General features: G+C 30.5%; 1 protein-coding gene across 2 annotated transcripts; it reads left to right on the top strand.

Moving 5' to 3' along the window:
- Positions 1 to 17,136: 17,136 nt before the first annotated feature.
- On the top strand, positions 17,137 to 21,128 carry LOC145042289 (cytosolic enolase 3-like). Of its 2 annotated transcripts, XM_078990693.1 has the most exons (13): positions 17,147 to 17,470; positions 17,641 to 17,795; positions 18,199 to 18,373; positions 18,781 to 18,852; positions 18,935 to 19,051; positions 19,202 to 19,282; positions 19,433 to 19,509; positions 19,593 to 19,696; positions 19,867 to 19,965; positions 20,061 to 20,146; positions 20,231 to 20,317; positions 20,489 to 20,686; positions 20,903 to 21,128. In XM_078990693.1, the coding sequence occupies exons 1-13, from the start codon at positions 17,366 to 17,368 to the stop codon at positions 20,969 to 20,971; spliced, it is 1,425 nt and encodes a 474-aa protein (XP_078846819.1). In that variant the 5' UTR covers positions 17,147 to 17,365; the 3' UTR covers positions 20,972 to 21,128. The 2 variants fall into 2 exon arrangements, with proteins under 2 accessions (XP_078846820.1, XP_078846819.1); XM_078990694.1 differs by lacking the exon at positions 20,903 to 21,128 and having other exon boundaries at positions 17,137 to 17,470; positions 20,484 to 20,615.
- Positions 21,129 to 21,149: the final 21 nt, after the last annotated feature.

The raw sequence follows: 21,149 nt of genomic DNA on the forward strand, positions 1-21,149 counted from the left end.
TGTAGCCTCTGACCATGTAGAGCATGTCTGCGTAAGAGAATGACTTCTATTCTATGGTATTGGCAAATGGTTAGACAAGACTATAAGCTGGAAATCTACCAAAATGTTAATCAAAAATTGTATGTCTTCTGTGCCATTTGGGCCGAAGCTTTATTGATATATATCAAGTTTGGAAATTGTTATGTCTCATTGATGGGATATCTTTGAATCAAGTTATTGAGTAATATGGAAAGTTTTTCACATGATTTACATATGTCTTTGTTGTTCCTTATTCCTCTTTGCTTCTGTCATATTGAAGTATATATATGACATAACGTTATATTGTATCTATTATTGAACTCATTAAACGTCACCGTTTACCCTCTCAATGTTTTAATATATTGCAGGCAATAAGCATCCAGTATAGCTTTATACGCTTTTGTATTTAAGTTTTAGTATCTATAAAATATACAATATCCTGGGTAGTTTTGTAATAAACTTAAACTTAGTCGGTTTGTATCGAATCGTTTGTAAATAAATTATCAATGTAAAATATTATTTGTGAATATGCATGTAACATGTTTTGGAGTAACAATTGTTTTAGTATTATGAAAGTGATGGTCTTTCAATGTTACATACCCAAACATATATTAGAATACAAATTACGAAGCCTCTTAGCTCACATATAAGTTTCAATTACACAAAATATCCTGATGTCACTAAAATCACAAACGCCATCTTTTTTCATAGACATCGAGTCAATTTGAATGTATGCATTTACACATCTCTTAAGAACTATTAGGTTAGCTACTATCAGCGGCAAATCTATAACCAAAAACCATATGGTTCCTACTGTAAATTAAATTAAAAATATGAAAGAGTAAAAAATACTAGTGGTGGCAGGTCAGGTTGTAAACATGTGGATTGATCGTGGTCGGTGGAGGGGATGAGCGGCAATAGATAGCGACTGGGCGGTGATCGATGGCATGGTCGGACGACGGCTGGCATGGAATTCGGTAGGAGAAATAGTTGAAGCCATAAGGAACAAAAGTCGCTAGATCTCTACATGACGTTTCCAAAGTTTTTCTGTTAAATTATAGATGAATCGGTTATATTGAGACAATGGAGCTATTCATAATGTTTATTAGGTATAAAATATATGGGATTCATTGATATATTTTTTTTTTCCAAAAATCATTAGATTGTTTCTTTAAAAATAATAAGATGGTTTCTATTAAAATAATAATAATTAAATAAATTAATTAAAAAAAAAAAAAAAAAAAAAAAAAAAAAACCCTTGCTCCTTCACTTAGTTTAGATATGTCATGGTTATTGTAATATCATCCACCTTTCTCATGTATGGGAGTGATGATATAACATATCATTATTCATTGGAATCATCATCAAATCATTGACAAACTTACCAAAATAAGAATAACATACACTTATAAAATTCATGACTTAGTCATTAACTATGTAAACGTGTTTCTATATTTTAAAAAGGGTTTTCTTAATAAAAAAAAACCTTCATGTTACATCTTTCACATTCAATCTTTAATAACTATGTTTTTTAATTTTATCTTATTTTAATATATATATATATATATATATATATATATATATATATATATATATATATATATATATATATATATATATATATATATATATATATTCTTATTTAAAATAAATTAATAAAAATATTATTTATATATTATATTTTAATTAAATTATTTAGCATGATAGTATTGTTTGTGTTACATTTTATTTAAATAATTTTTACCTTTTTTTTTAATACAATGTTTTTTTTTCTTTTACGTTTGGTTCAAATACATTGTTGTTTTTAGACGTTTTTAGTTTATAATGTTTACTCTTGTTATTTAATATATTTTTGGACGTTTTTTTGTTTGAATATAATTTAAATTATTCAGTTATACACCGTCTTCTATAGGTTAATCTCTAAATTTTTATACTGTAAATTCATATCTTATGCTAAAATCTGGTAAAAACTGGTTCAAATTAAATCATCTATTTCATTTAAAGCTAAATTCGTCTCCAATTTTTTTCTTAAATTAACCGACTCTTTTTATATAAGATTCTCATTTTTATTTTAATAAAATGAATCCAACAACGACCACTTGTTTGTATTATTTAAAAAACATAAAAAAGTGTTAATAAAAAAATTTTAAAAGCCAGATGTTTTGCTCGAATACATTTTTTTAATATATATATATATATATATATATATATATATATATATATATATATATATATATATATATATATATATATATATATATATATATATATATAAGGTTCTAAATAACGAAAGGCGTGATTTGACGGCAATGTCAAATCTCAACCATTAGCGAATCACTTCGTTTGTAAGGTGTGACTTAAGGTGAAAATTTTCTATATAATTAATATTTTTATATGTATTTTCAAGTATTATTAATATATATATATATATATATATATATATATATATATATATATATATATATATATATATATATATATATATAAACTATAAAATTAATTGATTATACTTGTTCAGAAAACCATGTAATAAAAACCCGCAAAGGGTTTTTTTTTAGCACCACAAGGTTGTGCTATAAATATCCCCTTAACTAATTTTATCTAATCAACCTTTTTACTTTTGATTCGATATTATTTTTTTCTTTTTTGTATTTTTCCTTTTTATTTTTTCTTTTATTATTATTATTATTATTATTATTATTATTATAAATTTCGATAACCATATAAAACTTAGACAACATTTTAAAATTCGGACAATATTATAAATTTGAACTACATTATAAAATTCGAACGACTATATAAATGGAACAAAAGTAAAGTTTGCTTTATATATATATATATATATATATATATATATATATATATATATATATATATATATATATATATAATCCAAAAAAAGGTTTTGAGTTATACACAAAATAGTGAGACTCGATAAAAAGTTATAATAAATAGTAAATAGATATTTTTCTAAGAGTACATTAAAAATAATAAACATCATTATATATTTTTTATGAAAATGTTATATATATATATATATATATATATATATATATATATATATATATATATATATATATATATATATATATATATATATAACCTATAAAATTGTTTGATTATACTTGTTCGGAAAACAAGGTAATAAAAACCCGTAATGGGGTTTTTTTAGCACCACAAGGTTGTGTTATAAGTACTCATTTAACTAATTTTATCCCCCTAAATCAAGCTAATCATCTTTTTTAGTTTTGATTTGACATCATTTTTTTCTTTTTCTTTTTTTTTCTTTTTCATCTTTTATTATTATTATTATTATTATTATTATTATTATTATTATTATCGATAACCATATAAAACTTGAACAACATTTTAAAATTCGAACAACATTATAAATTTGGACTACATTATAAAATTCGAACAACTATATAAATGGAACAAAAGTAAAGTTTGCTTTCAATCCGTATAACGCACCACGTAAATGTAATACCGAACTAGTTAATATATCTGTGATAATTAAAGACAAACTTTGTTATTGTTCCGTTTTACATAGTCGTTTGGATTTTATTATATCGTTTAAATTTATAATGTCGTCCGAATTTTAAAATTCCATCTGAATTTAAAATGTTTTCCGAATTTTATAGAGTTATAATAATAATAATAATAATAATAATAATAATAATAATAATAATAATAATAATAATAATAAACAAAAAAAAAATAGAATGAAAACACAAAAAAAAAAAAAAAAAAAAAAAAAAAAAAAAAAAAGAGGTCAAAGATGAAATTTGAAAAGAATAATGGATACTTATATTATTAGCCTTTAAAAATGAAATTTTTCATATTGGTAATTATTTAAAAGTCATTATATTTTTTTTAGGTTTAAACATTATATTTTAATTTTTAAGACAAATTTCACTACGTTTATTATAACTAATATAGCTGGTTTAGCATGACAAAATGATAAGATAATTTTTTTTTTCATTAAACCCACCCAAATCAATTTTCCTATTTAACAATAACAATTTTTTTTTTGCATTTTTCATTTTTTTTGTTAATATGTATTATTTTTTTGCTATAAATTTTTTAAAAGGCAAGTTTTTTTTCCATTCTGTTTTTTGTATTTTTGGTTAGAAATTGTTCATTAATTCTCACAATAATAAATTTTTTGTAATTTGAAAATTTTGTAATATATATATATATATATATATATATATATATATATATATATATATATATATATATATATATATATATATATATATAGGTTCTATATAAAACAAAAAACCCTAAAAATCATAAAAATGCATAAAAAAATAATTAAAGATCACAAAAAAAAATTGACTCTATAAATGAAAAAATCCAATTTTTTCTTCAAATTCACTGAAAAAAAAATAAAAAAATAAAAAGCGATTTTTTATATTTTTTTCAGCGATTTTTATAAAAGCTGCGATTTTTTCATATATAAACTCAAAAAAAAAAGTTTTGTGATCTCTAAGTATTTTTTTATGTAATTTTATGATTTTTAGGGTTATTATTTTTCCATATACCCCTTCCTTTTATATATATATATATATATATATATATATATATATATATATATATATATATATATATATATATATATATATATATATATAGAGAGAGAGAGAGAGAGACCATGTTTAGAGGTTTTTTATTTTTTAATTTTTATTTTTTTGCTTATGTAATATTTTTTCTAAAAATTAAATATATTTTGTTATTTTTAGATGATTTAATATTGATATATATTTTTATTTTTAGTGTCACCAACTACGTCAAAACAAATATAAACTCTTTTTTATCAGTATTGAATATGACTTACATTGTGAAACTTTCCTAAGTTCACAGGACCGTAAACAAACGAATTGCAAATATAGTATGTTTTTCGACCATAAATAAACAAGTAAATTTAAAAGTTAAAATACTTAATCATCCTTAATAAATGAAAGTTTTTTTTGTCACGTATCAATTTTTCATGAGTTTTGACACTTGTTATTTTGTGATATTTTTGAAATAAATATTATCCACTTGTGAATTTTTGATTTGTTTTAATTTTTAAAATTAAAATCATATATTTATATATGTAAACTATTAAATATATATATATATATATATATATATATATATATATATATATATATATATATATATATATATATATATATATGATATTAAATTGCAATAAATACGTTTTTTCGTTTTTATTTTAAAGTTATACATTAAAAAATAATTTTTGTTTACATTTTACAGTTTAATTTTTTTTTAAATCAACCCGTGTAATATACGAATCTCACACCTAGTATGACAACTATACTTAAATCAAATTTCACTACATTTATTGTGATCCATATAACTGGTTTAGCATGACATCATGATTAGACAAAAAAAATTCATTAAACCCATCCAAATCAATACTTTTTTTCCTGATTTAACCGTAATAACAATTTTTTTTTTGCATTTTTCATTGTTTTTGTTAATGTGCATTATTTTTTATGCTATAAATTTTTTAAAAGGCAAGGTTTTTTTTTGTTTCCCTTTCTGTTTTTTGTATTTTTGGTTAGAAATTGTTCATTAGATCTCACAATAATAGTTTTTTTGTAATTTGAAAACTTTGATATATATATATATATATATATATATATATATATATATATATATATATATATATATATATATATATATATATATATATATACACACCATGTTTAGAGGGTTTTTTTTGCTTATGTAATATTTTTTCTAAAATTTAATACATTTTGTTATTTTTAGATGATTTGATATTTATATATATTTTTATTTTTAGTATCACCAACCACGTTAAAACAAATATAAACTCTTTTTTTATCAGCATTAAATATCACTTACATTATGAAACTTTCCTAAGTTCACAGGACCGTTAACAAACGAATTTCAAATATCACATGTTTTTCAACCTTAAATAAACAAGTAAATTTAAAAGTTGAAATACGTAATATGACAACTATACCTAAAGGCGAATGTGGTAAACAAAAACAAACTCATAAGTATTAGAAGTGATTTGTTTGATTAGTAAGTTTGTTGATGATCATCAATTAATGATCTAATTATTTAAAAACATTTGAAAAAAATAATCTCATGTGAAATTTTTTACGACAAAAACCGACAAAAAAAAAAAACTTTAACAACGATTTCTATCATTTTCTTTAAAAAAAATGTTATTATTAAATTTTAAAAATAATTGTAATTTTAATCGTAGAGGTAAAGTAATTTTGTGATTTCTTTTGATGGCGTTTTAGGTTTTGTTATTTAGATTTCAAACAATGAAATGGGTTAGTCTAGAGGTGATACAAGAAAATATGATACCAAGTACAGTTTGATCAACACTGTATTTCATTTGTCTTCTACATTCAATTTCTACTTTTATTTTTAACATTGTGATGTTTCTTTTTGGTTTCTCACAAGTTGGAAAGTCCCCTAGAAGCTCCATGTGTATCGCAGAAGAAGAGCTTATTTGCATTCCCATTTTTGCTGAACAGGTCGTTTCTTCATCCATTTCATCTCTCTTTTTTTTTTTTGATAATGAGGGCTTGCCAATTGTACAATGAGATTATTAAGACAAATATTACAACGAAAATTGGATTTTGATGCATTTTAAATACTTCAACCAACTAAAAGCTTGATTTTTAATGGGACCTTACGTTTTCTTCTTTGATTGTTCATTATTTTTCTAATGGAATGATTGTTTCGCCTCAAATATGGCCTCAAACCTTCCTTTTAGGATAACTTTTTGACCATATATAAACCCACAAATGTCCGGTTCATTATCTGTTCAAAACATATATTCTTGTTGATGAACTTCTCAAGCAATATATATTCCACTACTTAAAGTGCCAAAATACGTTGTTTTGCACTTCCGAAAGAGAAACAACACCTCGTTAACTTTTTTTTCTTTCATCACTAATTACTTTTGGTTTATGACAATGCTACAAAGTAAAGAGCATGTGCATTAGGTATCAAGTTTGAAGTTTCCAAACTTCTAACCTTCTTTTTTGATTTCTTTATACTTTGTTGATTGCAGCTCACGTTATGGGTTTTTGTTCAAATTAGTTCTCAAGGTATAATCTTTTATTGAGATTTAGTTTTTATTTGATGGGTTTCGTTGGAGAGTCAACCCAGAGGGTTGTTGGTGACGATCAATTATATGTTTTTGATGTGTATTAACTAATTGAAGCTCTTATGCACACTCCGTTATTCTCCACTCCTTTTAGCTCTTGAAATTAATCACCCGTTTTATTGACTATTCTCTAAGGAAGCGGATTTTTGGTTCCAAATCTATCGCCCAAAATCCGGTTGCTATAATGAAAAAATTAAAATGCGTTTCTACATCTAATCGGTTAACCGCCTTGTATCTTTGAGCTTGAACATAATTGAGACACCTCTTGCACCACATTTTCAAATTTATAAACAATATTTAATTATGTTGGTAATCTAGGATGTCAAAAAGTCTCGTGGGATCCTGTTCCCGTAGGGGGCCTCATCCCGTTTAGGGATTTTTTTTAAAAAAATCGGGGGCGGGATGGGGGTGGAGGCAAGGTTAACCCTCGTTTTAATTTCGGGGGCGGGGGCGGGGGTAGGCAATCCCGTCCCGAAATCCCCATGGGGACCCCGTTAATAAATTACACATATATTTACATATATTAATTATATAAATATAATAAACTATAAAATGATTTTGAGCTTCCAAAATTCATCAAAAAACATGTTTTTAAGCTGTTAGTATAATTTTTTAAAATGCCATAACTTTTTTATTAACATATAAAATTTTTCTATAAATAATTATTTGTTACCTAAAAAATAGCTTATTTTAGTCTAAATAACAACTTCTTTTAGCCAAAAAAAAAATAGCCTAGAATCAATCGGGGGCGGGGGAATGGGGGCGGCGGCGGGGGTAATAAAGGAGATTCAGGGGCGGGGGCAGGGGTAGGAACATTGAACATTCCGGGGACGGAGGTGGGGGCGGGAAGGCGGGGAAATTTCGGGAGCGGGAGCGGGAGATGCACTCCCCGCCCCGTTTGCCCCCGTTGACATCCCTATGGTAATATGCATAAAATATAGAAAAAGGAACCACTTGTAAATAACCAACATTTTAATCATTAATCGATGAATATTAATGATTTCAAATGACGATTGTTTTCTCTCATTTTGCAAAGTCGTGATATTAGTATTAATTAATGGCTTTTAACCAATGAATATATTCAGCCATTTCAAATTCCCTTTGACCTTTTCCCATTAGGCCGTCACGTCTACCTACAACGAACATGCTCGTTGTTGATGTGGCCACGGACCACAACCGTGCACACTATCACGACGATTCGTGGTGGCTCGTGGTCCTGGTGATTTGTGGTGGCGAGCACGGAGGCGGACAACTAATCTGTTTCTTCTTCACTCTCAAGCGATTGTCTTCTCTCTCTTTGTTCTTCTCTTCTAGTCGTTGTATGCATTCCGAAGTGGGTTCGTGGGTTTTGGTGGCTGATCTGGAATCTCTCCACGGCGGTTGTCATGCAGAGTATTATTGATGGTCTTATAATCATCATTCACTATAAGAAAATTTCAATTTAACTACGGAAAAATTCCATAGCAAAAAGCTGAAATTCTGTAGCTAAAGCTGAATAACTACGGAATTTGCTACGAAAATTTTCACTTAGTCTCCGTTGCTTTTTTCCTTGTAGCAAAATGTTTAGCTACAAAATTATAATTGCGTAGCGGTTTTGCTATGACAATTTCTACGGTATCTATTTTGTTGCAAATTGAGTTTCGTAGCATTTTCGTAGCAAATTCTGTAACAATGTTTCCGTAGCAAATTCCATAGCAAATTTTCTGTAATCAATTCCGTAGCAGTGTTTCCATAGCAAATTTCATAGCAATTATTCCGTAACCAATTCCGTAGCAATGTTTCCGTAGCAAATTTCATAGCAATCTTTCCGTAATCAATTCCATAGCAATGTTTCCGTAGCAAAGTCCATAGCAATCTTTCCGTAACCAATTTGGTAGCAAATTCCATAAACTTTCCAAAACCAATTTCGTAGCAAATTATGTAGTAATTTTTCTATAGCATATTCCATAGTAATTTTTCCGTAGCAGATTCCATAGTAAATTTTTTGTAACAACTTTCATAGTATTTTTTTCATAAGAAATTCTGTAGCAACTTTTTCATTGCAAATTCCATAGTAATTTTTCAGTAGTAATTTTTCCATAGCAAAATTCGTAACAACTTTTTTGTAGTCAATTCCATAACAATCGTTCCATACCATTTTTCTATATAATTCGGTTATTAATTTGACTTATTATATCAATTTACAAAAATACAATTAACATAAAACCGAAATTACCAAAGTATTTCTATAGAAACTAAATGAAATATCTAATACATCAAAAGATACATATTTCAAAATCAAAAGTCGCTACAAATTAAACGTAAAACATTATTTGATACATAATATTCTATCATTGATTAATAAAAGTTTTGACATGTTCACTCAATGTGTTAATTACATTCATTGCTTGTGCAAGTTGTTCAAACTTTGAGCATCCTCATATTTTTGTTGAATACTCTCATATTGTTCGCGTTGCATCTCAATTAACTTCTTCAAATTCTCAATCTCGACTTTTGTCTCACCATTATTATCGTTATATTGTTTGTGATGCGTTTCAGAAGATCCTTTACTAAAACGAATATGCTTGCCATATGAGCCAAATCCATATAATCTTTTTTTTTCGACTATGTCCCCAGCAACATCATAAAATAGTTTGTTCTCATCAATTTCCTCTCTTCTATCGCTTCCAATTAATCACATCGTTCCATAAAATCATCCTACAATTTTATAATTTTGTTGAGATAAAATTATACAAAAAAAATCAAAATAAAAATTACAAGAAATTATTCAAAATATAACTTACATGAATATTTTTAGCTTTGTCAACTAAAAAAGGCGCTCCATTGTAATTCTTAGTGTGTGTACAAAAATAGTTCATGGTGTGCCGGATCATGTCCCTAAAGCTTCTTCTACATATATTTAAAAAAATCAATATTAAAGTAGATTCCTATTTTACATTTAGCCTAAGATATTTAAAAATGAAAAAATAGCAATTTAATTTTAGGCTAAACCCATTTAAAAATCAAAATGGAACTAAATTGTTATGATACAAAAGTAAATGAAAGTAGATTGCTATTTTTTGCATTTAGGCTCCACTTTTTTAAAATGAAAAATAAAATAACATACTTTTTAGGCTTAGTTCTCCTAAAAATCAAAATGGAACTAGAAAAACTATAAAATACAACTAAATGAAAGTACAATGCTATTTTATGTAGTTAGGCTTAGTCCTTTTAAAAATCAAAATGGAACTAGAATGTTATAATATAAAGCTAAAGGAAACTAGATTGCTATTTGATGCATTTAGGCTTAGTCCTTATAAAAATCAAAATAGAACTAGATATTTCTAAATGAAAGTAGATTGCTCTAATATAAAATTAAATGAATATTTACTAAATCAGAAGCAATCTTGGAATGAGAAGCTGAACCACCGATATGCTTAGAAAGGGCTTGTCCATCTGCTACACCTCTACGCTTTTTTTTTTTGTTCTGATTTCTTCTTGAACTCTTCGGTATTCCATCTTGCAGTCCAGGATATCCACACTTCTGATATTATATTAACAGGTTTTTTTTTAGAGTCAACTTTTTCCATTTTTTAGTTCATAAATATTATAGAAATATATTACTAGAAATTTAAGAATACTACTTTTTACTTTAAAATATTAATGTACTTTTGTTTGCTTATTTATTTTAGCATCCTACTTTTTACTTTTAAAAAATACAAAAACTAAAAGTGTAATGAAAATACTTTAATGAAAGTAGATTGTTATTTTTTGCATTTAAAAATGAAAAAAATAACAACTTACAATGTTATAGTAAGTATAAAAGATAAAGCACAAAGCTTAAACATGATGGTTTTGTTATCACCTGGATTAGATTAGATTGGATTGGATTGGACTGCAGTGGAGTGGAGTGGATTGGAACCTGGAACAAAGAAAGATTTGAAACAATTCATGTAATTAATTAATATTGCATACATAGTCTCTTTCAAAAAAAAAATTCATACATAAAGACTATTTTAGTATGATAAATGACCGTTTTACCCTTCACCAACTTAGCACATTATAACATAGTTCAAATGAATGGCAGGAAGGGAAAAGGGGGTGTCTAGATAGTATATAGGGTACTTTACTCGCTTAACCCATTAAGACATTCCATCGATCAAGTAATATTGTTGTATACATAAAGACTTTTTGAATATGATAAATGACCATTTTGCTCGTTAATGACTTTACCCATCAAGATTCAAGACCAGGACATTATAATATTGTGAAAAAGAAGGAAATAAAATCATGAAAATGAAAGACTTTGGAGACAAAAGGCCAAAAGGGTATCAAGAAGCATTCATTTCTTAAAGAAAAGTGTACAAGTGGTAAAACACCCTAAATGTAAACGAAGTAAAAGTTATGAAGTGGTCGTTCCATGCAAATAACTAGAACATATATTTTTATTGTAAACTTATTTTTATCTTTTTATATAGAAGATTCATTGATTAGATTAAATGATACATAAAAGAGTGAAAAGCATATAATTTATTGAAAAAAAAACTAATTTTATTCTATTGAATCCAGCCAATCAAACAAAACCTAATAAAACATTAACCCTCTTTATACTTCTAATATTTCCCTCCCAAATTTTGGGAAAATAGATGTTAATAAACAAAGGATAAACAAAATAAAATCCAAAATGATGAATAAATTTCAAAATCTTGACATCAATACTCCAAGGATTTACTCATATTGATATTGCTTCTTCATCTTTTTCTTCTTCATACTAATACAATAATATCTTATTAAAATCTGAATTATTAAGATGTGTACTTTTTTTCTAGGTAAATATTGGTGTGAGAATTAGGTCTAAGTATACTGGGGGCTGTCTACTTTATTAGCTAGGAATACATAGCAATTAACAGATACAAAGTTGGATGCCTACGTCTAGAAGAAATGCCTACATGTTTTCCAGAGTTTAATTATTTGATGTTTCTGCAAATTTCTATGGCTACTACTATTAGTCCATATATCGGGGGATCCTGGAGAGAGAATTAGAGAGGGGAGCAGAGATAGGGAGAGAAATAGAGATAGTGGGAGAGATTTAAAAGAGATTGAGAGAGATAGAATGAAAAAGAAGGAAGTTGAAGTGGAAAGGCTTAACAAAAGTAACAAGGATGCAGAACGATATAGAAACAGAGAAAGAGATAGGGATAATAGAGGCATGAGATAGAGGGAAAGGCGGGATTTTGAGAGATATAGTAAAAGTAGAAGAAACTATGATTACAATGATAGGACCAATGATTACAAACATCATAGACGTAAAGAAACAGACTACAGAGATAGAACTAGGAAATGTGATGGACAAAAGGGTGAAAATCACAAAGGTGCACCTTCATATGTACATATAGAGAATACTAAAAGGTTTGTTTTATTGTTCCATACATCTATTTTATCAGTTAAAACCTCAAATAAGAAGTTTTTGGGAAGAAAATTGCACAAACACACGTGACCATCGTTCCTACTTGTCGAGTTCTCACCCTTGAACTCGACGAGTTGACTTCTTGTTTGGAGATTTTCTTTCCTCATTTAGCCTTCCGGTCTCCAGGTGTTACAGATATTCTACACATGTTATCAATAAAGTGATGTGAATTGACCACTATTAGAAAAAAAACTATTAGAATGTTTTTTTCATAATTCAAGCTTGATATCATAAGAGGTTGTGTACGTTTACCAAATGGTAATAAGGATTGATCATCCACATCATTTGAGCGAAACCATTGTGAGAATGTAACCATAGGCGTTAAAGGTTCATAACTTTTCCCTAAACATGTCAATTTGGTCCAAAAGGCCACAAGCCTTGACCATGACATGAATAAAGGCTTCAAAAAGGCTCATAACCTTTCATTTAAAACAAAAAAATACCTAAGTCCTAAAATCCTCGAGGTGAAGATATCGACTTGAATTAGATGATTAAGACCGAAGTGCAACTCCTTAAGGTTCAGGAGTTAAGCAAAGTCCCAATGGCGCAATCAATAAGCTCTAGCTAAAAATGACACCCCAACATAATGAGTTAGCCAAAGTTCAAAACCAAAAGCTAACTAAAATGTTTTGGCCTAAAAACACGACCCCACAAATCGAAAAGGGGGCATTTCTCAAGTTCCCAGAGCGAGTCCCAAAAATAGACTCAAGGGGACTTAAACAAGTAAGGACTCTGGAGTCGTAGATTGAGTAGACAGCTCAATTATTGACCTAATCAAGCCCAGGGCTAGCATAAACCTTGGGAGATGATTGCTTAATTAAGAAAAGAAGTGAACGCACATACAGGTGGGCAACACAAACCACCGGAAATAGAGGCAAACCAACCTTGTAAACAAAAGCACAATGTCATAAAAATAAAATATAAATATGTATTGTCCACCAGGTATTCCTTGGACTTACATGAAGATCGCATACAAGCTAATAACAAAGGAAGATGTGGTACGAGAAAAAAGAAGAGTCAATTGCTAGGAGAAGCAAAATAAGGACCGACATTCCCCGATTAGCTCATCGGAGGACGTTCCTCCACTGAAGGATCCAAACAGAGTTGATGGATCCCCTCCATGTCTAACCCACCAAGGTGGAGGTGCAAGGCAAAATATGTCTTTAAGAATGCCTTTATGGCAGTTTGCATCGCCTGCGCCAATTTCAACGCAACACTCGACTCCTCTGAATTAAAATTTTCGATAGGGAACTGCTCCCGCACTGCTTGCTTACCATTCTCAATACCGGTAGTCACATATGTTGCCTTCAGGCATCGGACCCCAAGTGAAATTTCTTCACTCTCAATGAGTCGGTCAACTATCCTGAGCACACCCTCTTTAAGGATCCAGAACAAATCCTCCTCCACGGCTCGCCCCTTCGAAACTTTGATCGCCAGCTACTTGCTTTGTTGTCTCATATACGCTTCCAGCGCTTCCTTCTCCACCATTAGATCTCGCACTTACTGCGATAAATGCTCCACCTCCCCATCCAAGATAGTTACTTGGTCTTCAGCAACAGGCTTCTCTCCAGCTAAAACAACATAATGCTCCTCGAATTTGCGTCTTTCATTTTCAAGGAGCCACACCTTCTCCTTAAGCTCATCATGCTCTGTCTTGACGGCGGCCAACTCTGCTAAGTCGGTACCCAAATAACAAAGACGATCAACTATTGCCACCAAATACCGAGCAATCTAGGCCGCAACATAATGGAGATCGGTCACCATATAGGAATAAGAAAGAAGCTCCAATGACTCCATATTATCTAAAGGATGGCCTAGCTAACAGTCGTTACCCGACGTAAGTGTTAGGCCCAGGCCCTCTCCCTTGCAACATCGTACTTAGGTCTCGGTGTTCTAACGCCAAGGCACATAATAGGCCAAAATAGTACCAACTACTCTCCATAATGACAAATATAGCGCTCAGAATGCTACTTCCCAATAAATCTGCACCAATAGCAGATAACCATTAGTGGAGCACGACCCACTAATATGACACCTCCACGTCATAACGGTCCAAACAAGACAAAAGGTGCTCTTGGATCTTCAAGTCTTGTGGATGAGTTTTTGAACCCTTGGAGTGGTCCCAATGGATAAAGTTGGAAACTTTATCCTTTTTGATAGCATTTGAGCCTAGATCTGAGCCATGGAGTCCCTGTAATCAAAGGAACAACTGACTGTATTAAGCTCAAGCAAACACAACATGTTTGCAAGCCAACACGGTGTGTTGGTCGGGGTTTTCCCATCTATCTAATCTCTAGCGAAACACTGTGTGTTTTCTAGTACACACGACGTGTTGGATGAACAAGGATTTTTGACCTTGACCAGTTTACTTTGACTTTGACCAAGCTTGAATTTGAGGGAATTTTGGGTATTTTGGGTTTTTTATGGAACTGATCTTGTTGGATGTAAGTAGCATGTAGAGAAATGAGATTTCAGTGTGGGACTTGTTTAGTTCTGTTCAGCTTTTCGAGTTAAGTTTTCCTCACTGTACTTACTGGTCGAAGGCACCAAGGTCGGCCCCTGTGGATTGCTATCCTATTATGTGTGCTAGTGTGCTGTTAGATTGGTATCTTGATAGATAGGATGATGCTAAGTGATGTGTAAGATTTGTCTGTTGTTTATTGGTTGGTTATATTCTTGTTTGTTATACATGTGTCGACACGGTTTGTGTGTGGTTGGGTTGAGGCGGTCATGCTTTGTGTTAAAGGACAACAGACCCAGGGCGGCCCAGATAGATTGAAGGCATGTGAGGCGGATCAGTCAGGTTGAAGGCCTAGAGAACGGTCCAGACAGGCTGAAGGCCCGGTACAGCGGTCCAGACATGTTAAAGGTTCTGTGAGTGGTCTAGATAGGTTGAAGTCCTGCAAGGCGGTCCAATCATGTTGAAGATTCAATATGCATGTTGTTGTTGTGATATCTATGATTATATACTATGTATTATGGTGGTACTTTTGGGGAAACTCACTAAGCTCTGGGCTTACAGTTTTGGATTATGTTTCAGGTACCTCAGAGGATCGCGAGAAAGCGAAGACGTGATTGTGCACCTCCTAATACTGTGTTTTATGATTGTAGGGAAACTCTGATGGTTAAATTATTTTGAAAATAATATGTAAACAATGATGGTTTTTGGTTGGTTGAAAAAGTTTAAATTTTTATGAGTGTTACATGGCGAACACAAACAACAAGTTTGATGGTATATTGGGTACCAAAAAAAAAGGAAAGTGACCAAATGTGAACAAACTCAACAATTTGTTACCCTCCTAAGTCATTTTCCGTTTACATATTTACAAAAAAATCCCACGCCATCTCCTGCTTATATTAATAACTTTATGAGGTTCATTCTTGCTTCTCTTTAAAACATAACCCACAACGAACATTATTCATATATGTACAACTTTGTAATGCACTTGCATAATTATTAGAGGAATCTTGATTGAGCAGGTGCATTCCATGACTATATTTACATTTCTAATAAAATGATTTACCGTATAATGGATTCTGGATAGGTCTACAAACAAGTAAATCACAAATGTTGTGATTTTTTATTTTACTTGGATTTAAGATTAAGTTCATCGGATAAAATACAACATCAATATATACAGGATCATGCAACTTTTGTAGACATAACATCGTAATATACCATGAGCTAAACGTTTATGCTAATAAAGATATCTTTCATACACAGTAATATCCTTTTGCAGAGAGTTGTTGACAGCTAACCATAGTAGCCGTAGTATATACCATGTTTTGACCAAGATACCCCTTCTAAAAACTCTTCATATACTTTATGGCCTAAGAAAGTTGCAGTCTTTGATATTTTTGTAGCTTTAATTTCATTTAAATTTTATGGAAAAATAATTCAGGAGGGTAACTAACTGTTGAGTTTATTCACATTTGTTCCCTTTCATTTTTTTTTTTTTTTTTGTATCAAATATATCATCGAACTTGTTGTTTGTGTTCACCATAATATTTTTAACCAGATACCACCTAATATGACTCAACAATTGATTAACCTCCTAAGTCATGAAAAATCCTAGCTGAATTTTTAAAAAACGTGTGTGAGTAATAGACATACATGTGTATGAATGAGATTAGGTCGATTGTGTTTTTGGACAATGTATATTTCGTAACTGTTATCTTAACGCTAAACCGAATAAACACATATAGAATAAAGGGCCTATTACTTGGGCCTATAGAAGAATCATTTGTCATGTTATATTATATATGATGGTTAGATTCTAAAGTCTTCTTAATTTTAATCTTATGAATATGTTCCAGGCTTTATAGTTTATATAACTTCTGAATTGGTAGATTGAGACGAATTTTCGGCTTTAAACTTCCAATTATTTCAATTTATTGTCAATCTGATACGATTATACTTACGTCTTATATACGATCGATCTTGTTTTTAATAATAAAAAAGATACATCCACTGTATTTTTACTTTTTATCAAAACTTTTTTTTACAGCCATTACCATATGGTAAATAATACAACACAAAACTCGAGCAACTGCCTGTGAACGATTCGAAATCTTAGCAACGGTTTTAGGTTTCAACGTGTCGGAAAATTTCTTCACCGCCGAATTCATTCCGATCTCTGCCTATTTCGCCATATCCGATCGATCAATCTAAGTGTAATTGAACTGTGAGGGACATAAAATCGAGGCGGAGGTGCAGCAGCTCAGTGAAAATGTCGGTGCAAGAGTATCTAGACAAACACATGCTCTCGCGGAAAATTGAAGACGCTGTCAATGCCGCTGTTAGGGCCAAAACTCCCGATCCCGTTCTCTTCATCGTGAGTTCTTCTTTTCTCTTTCTATGTTTTTTGTTCTTAGCATACGAAATTGTGATCATAATAAGTGTTTTCCTACCTTAAAATCACACGCTAGCTAACGATTTCTGACGAGGAGATTATGAGAACGAGGCAAGTCTGGGTAATTAATTTGTATTTGCTTGTTTGTGCAGTCTAATCATATGCGAAAGGCTGTTCCGTCGGTTATAACAAAGGTTAAAGCGAGGCAAATTCTTGATTGCAGAGGAATTCCTACTGTTGAAGTTGACTTGTACACCAATAAAGGAATGTTTCGAGCTTCTGCTCCAAGCGGTGCTCCCTCTGGACTGTAAGTTTCTATACAAAAAATAAAAAAATCATATTTTCTAAGTTCCTATCGGTGGAAAAGCAGATGAAGGCATACAACCTGGTTCATTCTGTTTGATGAAATCGTTAACTTATGTTTAGTTCCAAGTGATTTCTTTGACTTTGTGTTGTGTCTTATAAAATGATCAACGTAACGAGACCCTGAATTGTAAGAGTTCATTATTGTTCATGGACTAAGTATTGTTATTACATTTAGTTCCCAACCTACATTGTAGGATAATGATGCATGTCTTATTTTCTTGTTGTTATGTGTCCATTTTCAATAGGAATAGTTACAAACTATTTTCCTTCTCTTCTTCTTCTGGTTTATATGTTCCACTGGTGATATAAGAACCAGACTTTCTGTAATTTCTTGCATATCATAGATATGAGGCTATTGAGTTACGTGATGGAGACAAGGGCACATATCTTGGAAATGGTGTCACCAGAGCTGTTAGAAATGTAAATGAGAAGATATCTGAGGCTATAGTTGGCATGGATCCAACCCTTCAGAACCAAATTGATCAGGCAATGATAGACTTGGACAAGACTGAGAAGAAGGTAGCTTTCTCTTCCTCTTGATTTAGTTATGCCTGCAGAGTCATTAGTTGAATATATAATAGTGCCTACTGATTAATGTGGCATTAAAGGGATGTCATTGGAACAAAAATTACTTTTTTTCTTCTCACCAAAAAAGGTGTGACAGGGCTCTCAACCTCTCGTCTGTGAAAAAGACGCGTATACCCTTCTCATCCTCATCTTTAAAAATAACCCTAAATCCATTTCCATCCCATCTAATCTCTTACCTGTGCAGTCACTGGCATGTCTCTTGGTAGAATGGTAAATGAATCTTTTGTGGAATGATGGTGTTCACTTATGACATATGTTGTATTGGATTTGGATGTTCCTGTTTTTTGAAATTGTAACATCTTTTGTAGCATTGTTTTCATATCTTATAATTTATCCAGGGTGAACTTGGAGGAAATGCAATATTAGCTGTGTCAATGGCTGCTTGCAAAGCTGGAGCTGCTGAGAAGGAGGCATGCACAATCTAATAATTTATTTGATCTTCATCCAAAATAATATCACTCATATATAAAAAGTACAAAATGTTATTTTCAGGTTCCACTTTACAAACATATTGCTGATCTTTCTGGCAGAGGAAACCATGTCCTTCCTGTTCCTACCTTCACTCTAATAAATGGTGGAAAACATGCTGGGAACAATTTGGCTATAAGAGTAAGCTGGTTTTCAGTTACATATTTATCTATTTAATTGGTATAATTTTGTTTCTTTGGACATATATTCATCATTTCTTGTAAACATTTCTAGTAAGTTGGCAAAGTTATTACCTTTTTGTGCTGATTTGTTTAAAAAAACAAAAATCAGGACATAATGATACTTCCAATTGGAGCAAAAAGATTCGAAGAGGCAATGCAAATGGGTTCCGAGACATATCATCACTTAAAGGTATAACCTAATCCAATCAACTTCATCCATGTGATTTATTAATTGGATACATTATCATTCACATACGTGTAGCCATCACTATGTTAGTCCAAGTGTAGCATTTCTTGATTTATCTGTGTTTTTTTTTTTTTTTTTTTTTTTCATATGCAGGCTGTTATTACAGAGAAATATGGTGCACAGGGATGTAATGTTGGTGAAGATGGTGGTTTTTCTCCTAATGTCTCCAGGCATGTCTTTTTTATCAATACACCATGATTATGAATTATGATGTGATCTTTTTAAAAGGCTTTGATTTGATTGATTTTTGCAGCTTTAGAGAAGGATTAGATCTTGTAAAGGAGGCGATTAACAGAACAGGGTATAATGGTAAAATCAAGATTGCAATTGATGTTGCTGCTACAGATTTCTGCATAGGTAATAATGCTCATCATTCCTCTCAACATGGGCTTCATGCAACAAATAACAACCTACTCATTGTACTTTTGTTTTCTTCCTATTCCAACTTTGAAAAATCTACCTAGTTATTTCCTATGATAACTGAGTAGATATTCATGTCATTGATCAGTTGACATTTATATATATAGGTACAAAGTACGATTTGGATTATAAATCTCCTAACAGATCAGGACAAAACTTCAAGTCAGGAGAAGATATGGTTGAGATGTACAAAGAACTATGTAAAGGTATATGTTTTCAAGATAGTTTTTGACTTAATTGCTTAATGCAAGTACATATGTCTAAATTATTATTTTTAATAAATTCTGTTGGGCATTATTAGAGTATCCTATTGTCTCCATTGAAGATCCGTTTGACATGGAGGACTGGGAACAAGCCAAGTATTTCACTGGGCTTGGAATTTGCCAGGTAGGCTTGTTGACCAATGGTTTTGAAGTCAGATATTTCTAATATTAATATTGTTTAAAATGCATTTGATTTTGATGTGTGAAGGTTGTGGGAGATGGGTTGTTGATGTCAAACTCAAAACGTATCGAGAGAGCCATTCATGAACGTGCTTGCAATGCCCTTCTTCTCAAGGTATAAATGATAAACAGAAAACAACTAAATATATATGTATATTAAAAAATATATATATATATATATATATATATATATATATATATATATATATATATATATATATATATATATATATATATATATATATATTTTGGATTTTGATGATGAGGGGGGTGTTTGGAAGGGCAGGTGAACCAGATAGGGACAGTGACAGAAGCGATTGAAGTGGTGAAGATGGCAAAGGATGCTGAATGGGGGGTGGTGATATCACAGAGAAGTGGGGAAACAGACGATTCTTTCATTGCTGACCTGGCGGTTGGTCTTGCCACTGGTCAAATCAAAGCAGGTGCTCCTTCTCGTGGAGAGCGCTTAGCCAAGTACAATCAGGTAAAAAAAACTAATCAATGCAACAATTCTTTCAAGTTTGAAATCTATATACCATTTATAGCATATATATATATACATGTTATGTAGAAGAATTTTCACTAGTTATCTCTTTATAATATGTTATGAACAAACAGGAAGTCTGTTTATATGTAATTTATATAGATTCAAAGGAACAAGAAAACTTGTATTGATTATTGAACCAATGTTTTTATGCAGCTGATCAGAATCGAAGAAGAGCTTGGCGATCAATCGAGTTATGTTGGTGATGACTGGAAGCAGTCATGATTTTTTTTTTTTTTTTTTTTTTTTTTCTTAAAGATAAAGAAATACCAACTTTTTTATTATATTTTGCGTCACAGAAGGCAGTACCATTTTCCATTCTATATAGATAACCTTTACGAGATTTGTGGTCACATGATATAAATTTTTGGCATTTCGTATATGGTCGTTTGTTGTATTCAAT

Source organism: Lactuca saligna, chromosome 4, assembly GCF_052625555.1.
Source record: "Lactuca saligna cultivar CGN05327 chromosome 4, ASM5262555v1, whole genome shotgun sequence".
NCBI classification, from domain to species: domain Eukaryota; kingdom Viridiplantae; phylum Streptophyta; class Magnoliopsida; order Asterales; family Asteraceae; genus Lactuca; species Lactuca saligna.

What these genes read in the sequence shown, in the direction of transcription:
- LOC145042289 (XM_078990693.1), top strand. Translation starts at nt 17,366, where the DNA reads ATGTCGGTGCAAGAGTATCTAGACAAACACATGCTCTCGCGGAAAATT. An exon ending in TGCTACAGATTTCTGCATAG is followed by an intron (nt 19,697 to 19,866) that starts GTAATAATGCTC and finishes TTATATATATAG; the next exon opens with GTACAAAGTACGATTTGGAT. An exon ending in CTGGGCTTGGAATTTGCCAG is followed by an intron (nt 20,147 to 20,230) that starts GTAGGCTTGTTG and finishes TGATGTGTGAAG; the next exon opens with GTTGTGGGAGATGGGTTGTT.